Genomic DNA, 19102 nt, shown 5'->3' on the forward strand with positions numbered 1-19102 from the left:
GCTGCTGGAGCCATACAGATGGGTGAAAGGGGTCGGGGTACATGAGAGGCCAGGAGGGGAGAAACATGTGGGTTAGCTGGGCACAGACTGGGGGAAATCTGAAGACAATGATGTTAAAATGGCCTGCACAAGGAGTTGAGCCAGTGAACACAGAGGCAACTTTATCTGATTCCTCATTTTGATCAGAAGTTAATGAGGGTTGAGGAAAGTGTTGATGCACCACTGAACCGAATGCTGGGGCCACAAGCTTGATAAACCAATTGGTTATTTTCTGCCCCTCAGTTTTGTGTGTTGAGGCTATTGGAGTGTCAGTGAACAAATAGTTCTGGTCAGAATCGTAAAGACATGGTGGAAATATAAACACTCAATTATAAAAACATAGATTATTTTGTGATGATATATAACTTGAATCGAAACCTTTTTTCCAAACTATAACCCCTGGTGTGTTAAGTGTGTCAGCTTAATGCAAGATAGACTGGATACCTGAGTTATGCAGACGTGTAGCTGGATGGAATTGAGTTGCAGTGACTGGTCCTGCCCTGAGGGTCACTCTATAATAACCTGATAAATTCCACGGCACTGCAAGTAAAGGGCAGCTCCGTGGTGATGAATCAGCTTCGCAGCCAATAACAAAATAATGGAAATCGAGCATATTAACAAATTTTGAAGTTGAAGAAGTCAGCAGATTTGGATTTTTGGGCTTCTATATTTAACATATATTAGAAGCATTCTTTGTTACATTTGGCACAAACACATTTATATTACGGAGTGACAGATGGGTTGTATGGAACTCGCATCTCCTCTTCCCCCTTCATGATGTGTGAAACCATAATGCAAAGGCTGCTATTGGCAATTGGTTTATTGTTGTCACAGGTACCGAGATACAGTGACAAACTTTGTTTGCATGCCATCCATACAGATCAACCCAAACATAAGTACACAGAGGTAGTACAAAGGGATAAGCAGTTACAGAACACAGAATATACTGTTCCAGTTACAGAGACAATGACAGAGACAGTGCGAGTAGACAATAAAGTGCGAGGCCACACGTGGTAGATTGAGAGATCAAGATTTTATCTACCTATATTGTACAAGAGATCCGTTCAAGAGTCTCATAACAGCCAACAGCTGGATAGAAGCTGTTCTTGAGCCTGGTGATGCGCGTCTTCAAATTCTTGAATCTTCTGCCCAATGGGAGGGGGGAGAAGAGAGAATGTCCGGGGTGGGTGGGGTCCTTGATTATGCTGGCTGCTTTCCCGAGGCAGCGAGAAGTGTGGACAGAGTCCACAGAGAGGTGGCTGGTTTCTGTGATGTGCTGGGCTGTGTCCACAACTCTCTACAGTTTCTTGCGGTCTTGGGCAGTTGCCATACCAAGCTGTGATGCATCTGGATCGGATGCTTTTTGTGGTGCATTGATAAAAATTGGTGAAGCTCTGTGGGGACATGTTGAATTTCCTTAGCCTTCTAAGGAAGTAGAGGTGCTGGTGAGCTTTCTTGGCCATAGTGTCTACATCGTTGGACCAGGACAGGCTATTGGTGATGTTTACACCAAGGAACTTGAAGCTCTCAACCCTCTCAACCTCAGCACCATTGATACAGACAGGGGCGTGTATTCCAGCCTGCTCCCTGAAGTGCTGTTTGATAAGACAGGAAACCCAGTGGGTGGAGGGAATGGAACTGTGTTCCTCTCTCTACACTTCACCGTCTCGAAGATTGATAATCCAACCTGAGAGTGTGGTGCCATGGATTCTTCACTGAGGATTGATCACCACTTGGTCTTGCCAAGACCCTACATCACTGCCATACAAACTTACACATTGGGAGAAGGAGACCACTCTGCCCTTCAACCGTGCTGTGCCATTTACCAAGATGACCTCTGGGTGACCTGCAGTCCTGTCTACTCATGGCAACTTTACAGCATCTGCTTGGCAGCGTGCCTGTAAAACTCGTGAACATGAACTACCACTGCGGTGTCAGCCGCACTGATGGGGGTGTTAGGGTGGTATTTTGCTGGCCTCAGGATGGAGCTTTGTGTGGTACTGGTACATCTGGTACCGGACATTTCTGTAACCTTACATGGTTTAAGGAGGCAGCTCACCCCCACCTTCTCAGGGGCAATGAGGGATGGGCAATTAAATGTTGGCTCGGCCTATACATCCCATATTCCTTGAATGAATGCATAAAACAAAACTTCCTGCACTCTGCTGAGAACACATGCATATTCTTCAGAAATCCAGAACAAACTACTTGTTTCACCCTGCTGGATTTAAGGCAATTTTGGAGTTGGACGGACTCTCAAAGGGAAAAACCTTGCTTCTCCACAGAAATTCTGTTCACCACTGCAAGGACTGAACAGTGCAGAGTATTAGTGTCGGCTGTGTCTGACATTGGCAGATGGAACATTGCCAACGTTTGAATTATTTGAACTGCAAACACTGGCAGCAGAGAGGTGTTGGTCAGGTGGATGGTTGGTGGTGGTGATGATGCCATGCCTATACATTCTGTTCACTTTGCTTTACACCTCCCCCCATCCCCCATCGTGTTGGGTAGAGTTTAGTTACTAAATAGCTAAAATAAAATGAACATGTGAGTTTTTATCTCAGAGGGATACACGCCCAAACAGAGGTAAATGCGACTAATTCAGGAAGACACCATGGTCGGCATGGACGAGTTGGGCTGAAGTTTCCCAACTGTATAACTGTACGACCCTTAGATCACGTCGGTTCTGGGCATGTGAAGCCTCCTGTCTGGGACCTGGCAGGTTAAATTTGTTGTGTTTCACAGCTGAGTTAAGTTGTGGCCAGATGTGGACTGGTCGAGAATTATGGGGCATCATAGACTTGGCTGCTTCGGGGAATCGTGCCAAGTTCCTGAGTGAGCTGTGAGCACCGGTTCTCTGTCAAACGTTCAGCTCCTACCTCTGGGTGAGTTTTTGTACAATCAGTTCCCATCTGCAGAGGGCAGTGAGGATACAAATCCAGCAGCAAGGAAGCAGAGTTTCCCAGATGTTGGCCTGGTGAGGAATGTTTGGAATGGGAGTGTATGGGAGAAGTGGTTCCCTGATGAGGGAGGAACCAACTCCAGGTAACTTGGATAAGTAATGTTTTGATTGGTCTGTTGGTTGTAAACTAACTGGAACCATTCATACCGACCTCTGAGGTAAACTCCCACACTGCACCCCTGATCACTATGAAGGCAGAACACCGAGACATGGCAACCAGGTCATTAGCCCAGAAATGTTTTCACAAGGTAGGGCAATGATGCTTTTGTTCAGTCTGAGCCACCCCCGGGGTGCATCTGCCTGCTTCAGATTTGGTTCAAGATGACTCTAAATGCAGAAACTGTAATGTTAGATCAGGAAACAGTTCAAGAGGTGAAACCTTCATTATTAATTTATTGAAATGAAAATAACATTGCACACTCAATTTAGTAAGCAGGAAAACTTCACAAGTCATTTTCTAAAGAATCCCAGTTATGTGACTAACATGATGCATTTGTCAGTTAATATAATACAATTCTTGAATACTGTGGTATTATAATGTCTTCTTGCGACAATATAATTGCTTACCTCTGCAAAAGAAATATTCCCTCAGTACAAAGCATTCAGTTCTGCAGGGCCATTACCAGCATGAAGGATTACTGCAGCAGAGCAGAGTTCTGACAGCTGGAAAATTTGACATATGGCTTTATTACTGGAGTCTACTGGCCCTTTCAGCACTGATTTGGCAGGGAAATGTTGATCAGTGAGGAGGGGCTGTAGGAGTGGGACTTGCTGCAGGAATTCTGTTTAAAAATACTTATTAAAGCCACTCATTTTTGAAGAGTGTCTGAGTAAAATCTGGGAATTGCACTTGCCGCTTGAAATGCATGAAAGCAGCAGAGCATTTAAATCCCAGCTTCCCACTAAACCAAACCTGGGAAAGGCTATGTCACACCAACGCCAGTCAGAAACCCCATCCAGTTAAAAACATCTCATGCATTTCACTCCAATTCCAGTTCACAATTCACATGTAAAGTGAAAGCAGAAAACACTAAAATTATGCAACCAGTTTCTCTCCATCTGTAGGGTTGTTTCAGAGGTTTCAACAAAGGGTTAATACTGCAATGTTAATCTGACAATTTCCCACAGATGCTGTTACTCTGCTGTGTACATCCAGTACTGTCTACAGCTTAGACCTAGGCTGGAAACCTCTCCAACTGAGGAAGTAAAGGAGCAATTTAAGAATGAGTATCCAGACTGCTTGTACGGTGGTGACACGGTGTTGTCGTGGATTCTCTGTGTCACCAGGGTTTGCAGCTACTGTTAGAACTCAGGTCAGCCAGATATATGTTCTATTCACTTACTGACCATGGATGTCACGGGCAAGGCTCATTGTTCCAAAGGAGATGGGGGTGAGCTGTCACCTTGATCTGCTGCAGACCTTCTGGTGAAGGTGCTCCCACAGTGGTGCTGGGGAGGGAGTCCAGGATTTAACCCCAGTGATAATGAAGGACTGATGATACATTTCTGGACAGAATGGTGTGTGATTTGAAGAGGAACCTGCCGGTGTTGGTGTTCCCAGATGCCTGCAGCCCTGGTCCATCTCAGTGATGGAGGTCAGGCCATTGGGAAGTCGTGTCATCTGCTCGGGTAGAGATCCCACACACAGCTGTAGCCCATAGTCCTGCACTGATAGCCCCCAGTGATGTTGGTGTAGCAAGTCTCCACATTGGCTTGTCCTAAGGTGTACTCTTCCAGGGAGGAAAAGCTACGATGGACATGTTCTTCATTGCACAACAAGCTTTGAAATGGAAATGCAGAGAGCAGCATTAACCACTGTATATGGCCTTTCACTTCCAGAAGCCGTTAACTCCATCAATTGAGAGGGATTATGGAAAATCCTCTCAAAGCTCTGAAATTCATTGGCACTCTGTGTCTGCCGCACAATGATGTGCAAGCAGTGATCCCGACCAATGGCTCCACCACGGACCAGTGGCAGTGCCATGGTCCACCACAATGGCTCCACCACAATGGTCCACCACAGACCAGTGGCAGTGCCATGGTCCACCCCAATGGCTCCACCACAATGGACCACAATGGTCCACCACAGACCAGTGGCAGTGCCATGGTCCACCACAATGGCTCCACCACAAGGGACCACAATGGTCCACCACAATGGCTCCACCACAGACCAGTGGCAGTGCCACTGGGGACAAACAATTCTGCTCCAACTAACCCTCTTCTCCAACAGCCTTCAGGGAAGGAGTCAATGAGGAGCTTTGACAAGGTGCCGCACATGAGGCTGCTAAACAAGAGCCCCTGGTATTACAGGAAAGGTACTAGCATGGATTGAAGATTGGCTGACTAGCAGGAGGCAAAGAGTGGGTATAAAGGGGGCTTTTTTTGATCGACTGCTGGTGACTAGTGGTGTTCCGCAGGGGTCGGTGTTGGGTCCGCTACTTTTTATATTATATGTGAGTGATCTGGATGATGGAGTTGATGGCTTTGTGGCCAAGTTTGCGGATGATACAAAGATAGGTGGAGGGACAGGTAGTGTTGAGGAAACAGGGAGTCTGCAGAAGGACTTGGACAGGTTGGCAGAATGGGCAAAGAAGTGGCAGATGGAATATCGCGTAGGGAAGTGTACGGTCATGCACTTTGGTAGGAAGAATAAAGGTGTAGACTATTTTCTAAACCAGGAGTGAATTCAGAAATCGGAGGTGCAAAGGGACTTGGGAGTCCTCGTGCAGGATTCCCTAAAAGTTAACTTGCAAGTTGAGTCGGTAGTAAGGAAGGCAAATGCAACGTTAGCATTCATTTCGAGAGGACTAGAATATAAAAGCAAGGATGTAATGCTGAGGCTTTATAAGGCATTGATCAGACCACATTTGGAGCATTGTGAGCAGTTTTGGGCCCCATATCTAAGGAAGGATGTGCTGGCATTGGAGAGGGTCCAGAGGAGGTTTACAAGAATGATCCCAGAAATGAAAGGGTTAATGTGTGAGGAGCGTTTGATGTCTCTGGGCCTGTACTGGCTGGAGTTCAGAAGGATGAGGGGGGATCTCATTGAAACCTCCCGAATATTGAAAGGCCTGGATAGAGTGGACGTGGAGAAGATGTTTCCAGTGGTGGGAGAGTCTAGGACCAGAGGGCACAGCCTCAGAATAGAAGGATGCTCCTTTAGAACAGAGATGAGGAGGAACTTCTTTAGCCAGAGGGTGGTGAATCTGTGGAATTCATCCCGCAGACGGCTGTGGAGGCCAAGTCATTGGGTGTATTTAAAGCGGAGGTTGATAGGTTCTTGATTAGTAATGGTGTCAAAGGTTACAGGGAGAAGCAGGAAAATGGGGTTGAGAGGGAAAAATAAATCAGCCATGATCGAACGGTGGAGCAGACTCAATGGGCCGAATGGCCTAATTCTGCTCCCGTGTCTTATGGCCTAATGCTTCCTGTGCAAATTTCTCCAACTCCACCGAGAGGGTGAAGGAGGTACGTCACTGTTCCCTCCCATCCGAGATCAGTGTTCCCTCCGAGGCCAACATCATAGACTCACAGAACTATACAGCACGGAAACAGGACCTTTGGCCAAACTCGTCCATGCCGACCAAGTTGTCTGTCCAAGCTAGTCCCATTTGCCTGAGTTTAGCCCATATTGCAGTAAACCTTTCTTATCCCTGTAACTATCCAGATGTCGTTTAAATGTTGTTAATGTACCTGCCTCTACCACGTCCTCTGGCAGCTCGTTCCACACACCTACCACCCTGTGTGAAAAGTTTGCTCCTCAGGTCCTCTTTAAATCTTCCCCCTCTCACCTTAAACCTGTGCCCTCTAGTTTTAGAGCCCCCTATGCTGGGAAAAACGCTGTGACCACCCACCTTATCTAAGCCCCTCATGATTTTATAAACCTCTGTAAGGTCACCCCTCAGCCTCCTTCACTCCAGGTCCAGCCTCTCCTTATAATTCAAGCCCTCCGGTCCTGGTAACATCCCTGTGAATGTTTTCTGCACCTTCTCTCGCTTAATCACATCCCTCTTATCGTGTGGGGACCAGATCTGCACACAGTGCTCCAGGTGCAATCTCAAGTTCATTGTCATGGCCGTACAGACCCAGGGTATAAATACCATGAGAATGAGCTTTTCGGAGCAGCAGCATAGTACATTACACACATGACAAACATGAATCACATAAACATCAATTATACATAACTTACACAACAAAAGTAAAAATAAATATAACGGCATCAGTGCTGGTTGAGACAAATACAGTGTGAGGCAGTGTTAGGGTTTTTCAGGTGGGTTCAAGAACCTGACAGCAGTGGGGAAGAAGCTGCTGTTGAACCTTGAGGTGTGGGTCTTCAGGCTCCTGTACCTCCTGTCTGATGGCAGCATCGAGAAGAGGGCACGGCCCGGATGGTGGGGGTCCCTGATGATGGATGTCACCTTCCTGAGACATCGCCTCCTGTAGATATCCTCGATGGTGGGGAGAGTTGTACCTATGATGGAACTGGCTGAGTCCACCACTCTCTGTAGCCTCTTGTGTTCCTGTGCATTGGAGATCCCACCCCAGGCCATGATGTAACCAGTCAGAATGCTTTCCACACTACATCTGTAAAGGTTTGTCAGATTCTTTGATGATATGCAAAACCTCACCAATGTGCCCATCACTGAGGTCATAATTAGTGTCAGGCTGCTGCATTGGACAGGTCAACGGTTCACCTTCCCACACCAGGCTCCTGACACACTCTCTACTCTGAGCCCTGTCACTGATGGCAGGTCGACAGGGAACCCTGCAACTTGTCCAGAGCCCCCATCAGCTGCGAGAGCCCCTGTCCGGTGACTGCTCATGCCATTGAGACCCTCGTCTCCTCTCTGGGGACAACGGAGCCCATTGTTAGGAACACCCCACCTGCCAACCTGCTCAGACACCCAGCATGACCTCACCCTCCCTCCCTCACCCCTACTCCCGAATCTGCATCCTCACATCCCCAGCCCCTCCCTGTCCCCATCCTCCCTGTCCCCACCCTCCCCATCACCAACCCCTCCTTGTCCCCACCATCCCCACTCAACCCACCCTCCTCATCCCCACCTCCTCCCTGTCCCCACCCTCTCCCCCTTCCCAACACCCACATCCCCATCCACTCCATCCCCACCCACATCCATCCCCAATCCCTCCATCCCCACCCCACTCCCCTCCCCACCTTCCCCACCCCCTCCGTATCCCCATCCTCCTGTCCCCACCCTCCCACTCTCCCTATCCTCCCCATCCCCACTTCCCTCTGTCCCCACAGCCTCCCCACCCCCCCACATCCACTCCATCCCCAACCCCTCCATCCCTACCCCCTCCTCATCTCCACCCCACCCCCCTCTGCACCTTCCCCGCCCCTTCTGTCCCCATCCTCCCCACCCCCCCAACACCCCCACCCCACTCTCGGTCCCATGTGTCTGTGTTCCTCCTGCCCATCCCCGAATTAATCCCCGCCCCCCCCCCCCCCCCCCCCAGACTGAGCCCAGTGCCGGGGGCCGGTGACACTCGCTCCTCAGTCACACAACCGTGTGGATGTCCATGGATGGACTGGTGAAAGGAGCAGGGAGCTGGTGGGGGTGGTGTGTCGGGTGGGGGGTGGGGAGTGGGGAGCTTAAGGCTGGAGAGGGGTGTGGGGTGGTGTGTCGGGGGGGGGGGAGTGGGGAGCTGAAGGCTGGGGAGGGGTGTGGGGTGGGGGGAGGTGTGGGGTGGTGTGTCGGGGGGGAGCTGAGGGCTGGGGAGGGGTGTGGGGTGGTGTGTCGGGGGGGAGTGGGGAGCTGAAGGCTGGGGAGGGGTGTGGGGTGGGGGGAGGTGTGGGGAGGTGTGGGGAGGTGAGTCGGGGGGAGCTGAGGGCTGGGGAGGGGTGTGGGGTGGGGGGAGGTGTGGGGAGGTGAGTCGGGGAGTGGGGAGATGAGGGCTGGGGAGGGGTGTGGGGTGGGGGGAGGTGTGGGGTGGTGTGTCGGGGGGGAGCTGAGGGCTGGGGAGGGGTGTGGGGTGGGGGGAGGTGTGGGGTGGTGTGTCGGGGGGGAGCTGAGGGCTGGGGAGGGGTGTGGGGTGGTGTGTCAGGGGGAGTGGGGAAATGAGGGGTGGGGGGTGGTGTGGGGAGGTGTTTCTGGATCCGGGCAGATCCCCACAGTGAAACCTGCTGCCCAGCAGTCCTGGTGCAGGGATGTGTCCTGACCCAGAGCTCCCGACATGTGGTGGGACAACTGCAGGAAGATGTGGGAGATACACCTCTGTGACAGGGTCCCTGGTCACACTGCCCGTGTCCGAGCACTGATGTCTACAGTGGAGCTCAGCCCCTGTCAGCAGGAGAATTTTGTTGTTCATCAAGGCTGACTTTCCTCTCACACAGCTGAGCACAGAACTCCGCACTGAGAGGATGAAATACTGGTGAATAATGCAGCTGTTATTAGATTGGACATAAGGCTGTGCATATCATCGCAATCAATACTGCATAATTACAGATCCTCTTCGGAGTTCATTATTGTTGTAATGCTCTGGAATGTTGGCCATTGATTTCTGAGCAGACAGTGGCCCTGCTGCATAATTGGGCAGCTGTACCACACCGGGGACTCGTCAATGCACCAGGGGCAGCATTAGATTTTATGAAATCTTTCTGAATTTTGTTACGTCAGTTCTGCCTTTTCAGTTGTACTGTCGTTGCTGGATCCATTTCGTAAGTTAGGGGTTGTGACTCAGCTGTAACCCTCCCCTTGTTAGTTTTGTGTCTCTTATAATTTCGACTTCAACCACCCAGGGCTCTGTGTCCGTTGTGGCCACCGGCATTGAGGAGATTATTTTGATATGGTAAAGTTTAAATATCAGAATATTATCAACATCATGGAAGCAACCAAAGGAATAGGGTCACTGTGCAATTCACCACATGAGAGTGCGAGAATCTGTACAACACTAACACTGTGTGTCAAGGCAGATGAAACAAAAAGGAAGCCGTCCTGTTGTTGTGGGTTCGTGCTCCTGCCTGTCAATCTGCATCAGTCTATGGGCTTCAATGACCAGTTTTTCCTGTTAATACCTTCACAGAACAACCTTCAATTAAATGGATTGCATCAGTGCAGTTCCAAAGTGAGTGGCCTTGAAGTTGCGTTGTGTAATGTTAACAAACAGAGGGGTTTCACATTTGAATCAAATCCCATCCTCTGCTGGTGGTTGACTGGATTGTTAAAGTAGTGGGCACTAAAGTCTGGATCCACCACAGGAGAAGATTACCAGACTGGCAGAGGAAGAGGTTCAAAACCTCTGAAGAAATGTGACGTTCCCACTGAGTCCTGTGAGGAAGCAGCATTTGGGGTGGTATTGGGAACTCTGTCCCTGTATCAGGAGTACACAGCAGCGCTGTGTCAGCAGAGAAGGCGCACACCTCCACATGTTACTCACCCCACACTCCGCCCAGGGACCTCCTGCCCCATCAGTAGAAAAGTCTGTGGTTCCCACATCAGGCTCATCAGTCTCCTCAGAACCCACAGAACTGGAACAAGTCATCCTCAGTCCGCAGGGACTAAGAAGAAGAAGTGAGTTTATACAAAAGTCTGAGGTGCTTTCTTTAAAATCATACTACATGTGAATATTCCAGTCCAGCCCGTCTCAGAAAACTAGCAATAGGGTGAAACGTTTGCTCTATCCAGCCCAGGCAGCCTTTTAAATAGAGATGAATCTTTCTTCTCACCAATGTAATTCAGAATGACATCTGGGTGTGTCTCAGATTCATTTATACAATTTGCTTCAGTGTTTTCCATGACTAATGGACTGTGATTTTCTTCCTGTCGTTAACCAGCGAAGAGATCTGGGAAATCCAGTGTCTACTCCAGCCTTTCTTTCCTCACTTTTCCCCTTCCAGGTTGATGGGATGAAGCTGTGCTGTAGATCAGCTTGGGCTTCACATGGTACTGAGGGCCTCTGCTGCAGGTTTGCAGAGTGTCACACCTGAGGGGAGAAGGCAAATACTGGAATGATGCTCGACACATCCCTCTAATTTTCACGTCTAAATATCTTCAGACATGGGTGAAATAGTGATTTCACCAGTGATTTGGACACGTTAACATTTTTAAATGCTGCTGTTGCCTAACGTGATCACTCACAACTGGTGAATTACTTTTAGTGAGTGTAGGAAAAACTCTGGGGCAACAGTTGTACATTTTCAGCCAGTGTGATGGGGACCCCCAGTAGGAGCATCACCCTCCTTCTGGGCATCACCCTCCCTCTGGGCACCCCCCCATATTCTGGGCACCCCCAGTGGGAGCATCACCCTCCCTCTGGGCACCCCCAGTGGGGGCATCACCCTCCCTCTGGGCACCCCCCCTCATTCTGGGCACCCCCAGTGGGGGCATCACCCTCCCTCTGGGCACCCCCCTCATTCTGGGCACCCCCAGTGGGAGCATCACCCTCCCTCTGGACACCCCCAGTGGGAGCATCACCCTCCCTCTGGGCACCCCCAGTGGGAGCACCAGTCTCCCTTTGCATCTGTACTGACAGGTTCATCCAGTAAATGGATCACTAAATTGCCAAATCCTTCTTGAGCAGATGGCTATAATTACAAGAATTGGTGAAGCAGGCAGCATTGTTTAAATGATTGCAGTTTTGAGTTGTGAGCTGCAGTTTCTCCCCTGTGATTTATTCGCGAAATGCCACAGACTGTCTGTGTGACATTCTGTCAGACTTTGGGGGCCCAGTGCTGGATCCAGCCTGCGTCTAATTCCTTCCTTACACCAGCATTGCCGTTCTATGGTTTTACCTCCCTGCCCAGGTGAAAGGGCAGTCCAATATTGTTCATTCAACCTCCCTCTTTCCTCAGTGAGGTTAGGAGTGACAGTTAAATATTCACAGAGGTTGGACACTAAGGTCCTTCTCACCAGAGCTAACTAAATACTATACTTTCTGTGGGAATACGAAATCAGTTTTCAAAATTAAAAATCAATTCATCATCATTCAGGAAAGGCCCTGTCTGTATAAATCCAAGCAGGGTCAAACTGCTGGAGGTGGGTAAATATTTAATAATATTAGAAATTTTCAGTATTCTGGACAGGTTGTTGGAATGCTCAATAAAGTTTGGTTTGCATTAGAATTGTAAATTCAGAGACTTGATTTGTCAGAGCTAATTCAAATTGGAAGACTTTGCATAAATGATGTGCAGAAAAAGTGACTCATTTCCCCATGTCCTTGCAGGCCAGAATGTGCCAGGCTCGACTGGGTCAGCAGGTGAAGTCATTGCTTCCTGCTGTTTGAGAAATGTCAGTCAAAGTCATACAGTGCTGAGTTTGGAGATTCATTAACAAATTTGTTAATATTCTATTTATTGTAGTCTTAATTGTGCTGAATCTCCGGTGCTGAGTGGAATCAGCAGGGAGTGTTGGCAGGGGTGCATGCACTTGTCTGCTCCCATACTGTAAGTGGAACACCACTCACCAGGACACTAGAAATATCTACCCAGAATTTACATACTTCAAATGTTAACTCAAAGTCATCACGTGTGACAAACAGGAAATTAATTTAAATTAATACCTTCTGGCTTGTGAACCGGCATTTTGTTACCCCAGAGGAGATGTAATCACTGTAGACCATAATGGTCCAACTGAACATGGTCTCAAGTGTGTTCAAGAGCCTAAACCAAATTTTGCCTCTCCCTACAGGGGAATGGTTTGAATTACTTTTCAATTGGTGAGATCTGAGCTGAATTAATTGGCCATTCTAATTAAAATGCTGCATTTTTATCTGGTCTGTTGTCAGGCACAAGGACTTAACCATTCTACATCGACTGAATGTTTCTCATTTTTTAAGGTGCACGAGACAGGACAAGTGTGAGCGAGCAGTGGAACCACATCGATTCGCCGCCAGTGTTGGACAGTGTGTGAAGCTGAGTATCCAGCCAAGCAGCATATCCGTGTCCGAGCACAGTGTCCCGGTGAGTGTTTGCACTACAGGGCTGCAACCATTCTTGGTTGAGTATGCTGGCCTGTGTAAAACCGGGAAAGAATGTTGGGTTGTTGAGTACAACAGCTTTGGTGACATTACTGCAAAGTTAAATGACGTAAAGAAAAGAAGAGAAGATATGAACCCCTGAGCCTGCTGCACCATTCGATGAGCTCAGGACTGGACACTGCTCCACTCTTTTCCCATAACTCTTCATTCACCCAAACATCTACTAGCCTTGCATGTACTCAGCCACTCAGGTCTCCAGGGTGGAGCCTTCCATAGATTCACAACCATCGAGTGAAAAAATTCCTCCGCATCCCCAACTTCTGTCATTCTTATTTAGAGTCATAGAGCACTACAGCACAGAAACAGGCCTTTCAGCCCATCTAGTCCATGCCGCCTGATCTTCTGCCTAGTCCCATCCACCTGCACCCAGACCATCTCCCTCCAAACCCCTCCCATCCATCTACCTGTCCAAACTTCTCTTAAATGTTACAATTGAACCTGCATCCACCACTTCCGCTGGCAGCTCGTTCCACACTCGCACCACCCTCTGAGTGAAGAAGTTCCCCCTCAGATTCCCCTTAAATATTTCACCTTTCACCTAAACCTATGACCTCTAGTCTCACCCGAAGCCTGCATGCATTCACCCTATCTATACCCCTCATAATTTTGTATAGCTTTATAAGATCTCCCCTCATTCTCCTGCGCTCCAGAGAATAAAGTCCTAACCTATTCAACCAATCCCTATAACTCAGGTCCTCAAGTCCTGGCAACATCCGTGTAAATTTTCTCTGCACTCTTTCAAGCTTATTGATATCTTTCCTGTAGGTAGGTGACCAGAATTGCACACAATAATCCAAAATCTGTCTTGTACAACTTCAACATAACATCCCAACTCCTGTACTCAATGCCCTGATTTATGAAGGCCAATGTGCCAAAAGCTATCTTTGCGACCCAATCTACCTGTGGTGCCACTTTCAAGGAACTATGGATCTGTGTTCCCAGGTCCCTTTGTTCTACCGCACACCTCAGAGCCCTACCATTCACTGTGTAGGTTTACCCTGGTTTGTCCTCCCAAAGTGCATCACCGCACACTTGTCTGCATTAAATCCCCTCTGCCGTTTTTGATCTCTCATGCTGTTAACCTTAATGAGCTCCAAATACCCTCACTCCATTTACCAGAAAGCTTCTGAAAACATTGATCCAGGACAGGATTAATAGTCACCTGGAGGAGAATGGATTAATTAAGGTAAACTAGTGCATATTCAACAATATTTGTTTTGTCAAGTTCAACAAGTTTGCTAGAATTTTTTGATGAGCTGAGGGTTAGAATTGATGCGGGTAATGCAGTCAATGTGGTCTACGCGGACTTTCAGAAGGCATTTTTTCCACAATACAGGTGGGATTGAAGTTGAAACACAGGCAGAAAAATAGACATCGATAGCATGGATCCTAAGTTGTCTAGCTAACAGACAAGATGGGGGCATGATGAATGATTGTTTATCAGATGAAGGGAGCTGAATAGTGACATTCCCCTGGGGCCAGTGCATTTATCAATCTATGTCAGTGAGCTGGACAATGACACAAGCCATAATTCCTAAATTTGAAGGTGGCACTAAACTTTGTGAACAGAAAGAAGGATGGTGATAGACTTCAGCAGGGCTTAGACAGTCCGCTGGACTGGGCAGACACGTGACAGACAAAGTTCAATGTGGAGAAGTGTACAGTGATGTACTTTGGTGGGAAGGTTGAGGAGGGGCAATGTAAAATAAAGGGTATTGTTCTAAAAGGGTGCAGGAGCTGGGGGTATATGTGTGCACCAGTCATTGAGAATGGCAGGGCAGGTTGGGAAAGGAGTTTACAAGGTGTACACAATTGTGGGTGTTAGCAAGAGAGGCATAAAAACAGGGAGTCATGCTGAACCTTGATACAACACTGGCCTGGCCTCAACTGGTGGGCCATGTTCAATGCTAGAGAAAGGATGTGAGGGTCTTAGAGAGGGTCCAGAGGAGATTGAGAAGAATGGTTTTTGGGATGAGGGACGACAGTTCCAAGGACAGGTTAGAGAGGCTAGGACTGTTTCCTTTGCAGAAGTGACTGCTGGGGAGATTTGACAGGGGTGCATAAAATGTTGGAGGGTCTGCATGGAGTGGACAGGGGGAAGCTCTTCCTGTTGATGGAGGTGCCGAGGACTTGTGCACGAGTCCAGGAGATGTCACAGGTATAAAATCAGGAGCAAGAGAATTAGTACAGATGTGAGGAATAACTTTCTCCTGCACTGGGTATGGTGGGGATCAGGAACACACCGCCTGCACACGTGGTGGAGGCAGGTTGCGCTGTGGTCTTCAGCATGGAATTGAATAGAGATATTGGTTTATTGGTTTATTATTGTCACATGTACCAAAGTACAGTGAAAAACTTGTCTGGCATGCCATTTATACAGATCATTTCATTACACAGTGCATTGAGGTAGTACAAGGTAAAACAATAGCAGAATGCAGAATAAAGTGTCACAGTTACAGAGAAAGTGCAGTGCAGGCAGACAATAAGGTGCAAGGTCATAATGAGGTAGATTGTGAGGTTAAGAGTCCATCTTATCGTACTAGGGAATCATTCAATAGTCTATAACAGTGAGATAGAAGCTGTCCTCGAGCCTGGTGGTACGTGCTTTCAGGCTTTTGTATCTTCTGCCTGATGGGAGAGAACATAGAACAGTACAGCACAGTACAGGCCCTTTGGCCCACAATGTTGTACTGAACCATATAAACCTCATCTGCATTCAATCTACCCCCCTCTCCAACTCCCATAACACTCTATTTTTCTTTCATCCATGTGCCTATCTAACAGTCTCTTAAATGTCCCTATTGCATTGCCGCCCCTCCTCTTCCCCCCCCCCCCCCCCGGCAATGCACCCACCACTCTGTGTAAAAAAAACCTACCTCTGACATCTCCCCTGAACTTTCCTGCACTCACCTTAAACGGGTCACCCCTGGTACTGGGAAGAAGATGCTGGCTGACCACTCTGTCTATGCCTCTCATAATCTTCTACACCTCTGTCAAGTCTCCTCTCATTCCCTGTCACTCCAAAGAGAAAAGCCCTAGCTCGCTCAACTCCTTCTCATAAGACATGCTTTCCAACCCCGGTAGCATCCTGGTAAATCTCTCTGCACCCTCTCCAAAGCTTCCACATCCTTCCTATAATGAGGGGAGGAGAGAACGTCCAGGGTGGGTGGGGTCTTTGATTACGCTGGCTGCTTCACTGAGGCAGCGAGAAATGTAATGAGTGTAGATATATGGTGAGAAACAAATTGTAAGGCTCTAGAGAAAGGGCTGGGAGTGGAACCTGAGAGGCAGCATGGACATGAGAGGCCAAATGGCCTCCTTCTGTGGTTCCAACACCCTTTCACCTTATTGTGTTGTAATTCTTCTTGATTTGTTCCCGATTTTTGATTCACAAAAACAATGCAAGCAAGAAATCTACAATTAGATACAGGTTGTGAGATCGCTTATTAATTTTGTTACTGATATAAAGTGGAACACACGTTAGCATAGTCAGAAGTTTCCCTGTTTCCAGAAGTGATGTGCAGCTTCTGCTGACCTCTGTGGAGTGCTCCCTACTCGATCCTTCTGACTGAAGTGAGCAGGTGAAACAGAAGTGCATTTGCTTTGTGAAGAAGCCCTTCTGATGCATCATGACTGCAGTCCTTTCTTTGGGAGTTCAAAGACTGGCAGCTCATACACTGGCCGGCGATAACACACTGACTCTTAACCGCCTTGCCAGCATCTACTGGCAGGTAACTGGGCTGTGTAGCTCAGGTGTAGGAAACTTAAAGCATCAATACAAGATTATTATTTCATTTTAGTGACAGTTACTTTAAATCAATTCATTTAAATAATGCACATTGGGGCTTCATGCAAATTTCTCAGCAGGCTTGCTGCTAATCTCGCATTTTGAATTTCACCCTGTTGGTTATCTTCAGGAAGACAAATCTCTTAGCAGTTGAACAATCGTTTATCTACGTTATCAAGGTCTGATGGTATAACGTGTAAATCTCACAACGCTACTTGATGTTAATTGAGTAACTTTAATCTGTGCCTCAAAGGACATTGAATGTTGGAAATGGAGATGTTTAGCAGGACTGAAAACACAAAACATTGAAACACTCAGCAGGTCAGGCAACATCTGTGGGAAGAGAAACCGAGCCAATGTCTCAGCTCAACAACCTTGCACCCACAGCATTCGTGCTGTTGCTCTGCATGGATGTTGCCCGACCAGGTGAGTGTTTCCAGTATCTGCACTCTTTTGCTCTGGTATGAATGTTTAACAAGGACTTCTGCTTGATGTCACATTGATTGGGCAGTGGAACCTGTGTTTAAACCCAATTAATATTAAACCTGCTTCATGCTGCTTCCTAGCATAAAAATAGGCACTGCCTGGAGATTGCTGAACTGTACCCATCTGTTTCCTGCAGCTCACTCTGAAAGTCAGTGATGTTCCAGACCTCTCTGCTGGTGTCGTCTGTGCTTTTGGTGAATTGACTGAGGTGGACGGTCAGACGATGGGTGATGTGATCATGTGCATTTCACCAGCTGCTAAGGATGTCCCTCCTGTACTCAGCAACCAAGGTAACAACCCTGTTCCAACAAAGTCAGCTCCCATCTATGTAACTGTGGAACTGTCCCACCTGTAACTGTGGAATTCCCATGTTCCATGGTTACTTACATGGAGCATAGAACATAAAACAGTACAGCACAGGAACAGACCCTTCAGCCCACAATGTCTGCACTGACCATGATGTTAAATTAAACTTAATCTCTTCTGCCTGCACATGGTCCACATCCCTCCATTCCCTGCCTGTTCATGTGTCTGTCTAACAGCCTTTTAAACACCACTGTTGTATCTGCTTCCACCCCCACCCCGTCACCTACTACCCTCTGTGTAAAACAAAACTTGCCCTGTACATTTCCTTTAAACTTTCCCCCTCTCACCTTAAATGCACATCTTCAAGTACTTGACAAAGACTCTACCCTATCTATGCCTCTCATCATTTTTTAAACATCTATCAGCCTCCAACTTCCAGGAATAATTTGCAGGTAAATTACAGTTAAATATAAATTCTTTATTTGCTAATACGGCTACAGCCATGTTTTCAATCATGTTGTTGTGGTTGGTAAGTATTAGGACTAACTCCAGTCTAACTTTTGATGCATTTATTTTGATTGTACCCGGTACGTTCGATAGAGATACCCCAGTGTGGGACTGATGGCACCGAGATCCAGTCAAAGGTGGCAGATGATGGATAGTCCCCTGGGTTACCCACCCAGTCAGTTCTCATCCCATCACTGGAGACACAGTGTTGAAAGCAACACCAGTACCAGCTTTCAATGTTGTTGTTAAATAGACAACTAAAGACAATCAAAGTCTTCAGTCTCCCAATCATTCCACAAACCATGAACTCCATATAAAGAAAAATTCTCCACTCCTTGTACAAATGCAGAAATAGAAGTTCCAGAGGGGAATCCTCCAGTGGCTCCATCTGATGCAGGCGCACTGTGGTGTTTGCTGTGTTAACGGCATTGAGCAGTGAAGGAGGGATCACCATTGTTGTTTTGAGTGGTGACTGCCCTTGTTCACCATCAGCCAGGCAGAGTGAATGACTTCACAAAGCAAATGATCACTTCCTCAGGCTACCCCAAGGGCTTCACAGCGAATGAAGGTGTTTCAATGCATGGTCATCATTACTTTGAGGGAAGAGTTAATGAGCTACAAGACTAGTTCGGGAAAGTTGTGCAAGATGCTGGGGAAATTCTCTGCTCTTTTTTGTTAGATCTGTTTCTGCAGAAAAGTCGAATTGTTTAGTGGCCATTTGGCACATTGACTTCTGGTTCCCCCTTTCCCCAGTCCTGAACCTTTTCTCCCTCCAATTCTCTTTTGATGATTAATTGTATTCAGTCTTTTGATGATGACCAATGAATCCATCCATTAACCTGTAATTTGGTGCATCCCGTCGTTCAATTGTTTTACATTTCTCCTGTTCTCCCTCTGATTCTGTGTCCAGATACCATAAGTTTGTTCCCTCTTGTTACCTACACATTTGTCTCAAGTCTATTTAAACCTTATAATTTTAAAAAGCGTCATTTGTACCAGTCTCCTTGGCCCCCAGGAGA

At 47.6% G+C, this 19102-nt stretch overlaps 1 protein-coding gene across 3 annotated transcripts in view; it reads left to right on the forward strand.

Annotated features, from left to right (window-relative positions):
• The window catches only part of LOC127580813 (plexin-A2-like), a 470755-nt gene that overhangs the window by 280212 nt on the left and 171441 nt on the right, over nt 1–19102 (forward strand). For all 3 annotated transcript variants that reach the window (XM_052034725.1, XM_052034726.1, XM_052034724.1), the window contains exons 6-7: nt 12797–12920; nt 17407–17560. In XM_052034725.1, coding sequence (XP_051890685.1) covers nt 12797–12920; nt 17407–17560 — 278 coding nt within the window. The remainder of the gene's footprint in view (nt 1–12796; nt 12921–17406; nt 17561–19102) is intronic.

The sequence above is a fragment of the Pristis pectinata genome, chromosome 20 (genome assembly GCF_009764475.1).
Source record: "Pristis pectinata isolate sPriPec2 chromosome 20, sPriPec2.1.pri, whole genome shotgun sequence".
NCBI lineage: Eukaryota > Metazoa > Chordata > Chondrichthyes > Rhinopristiformes > Pristidae > Pristis > Pristis pectinata.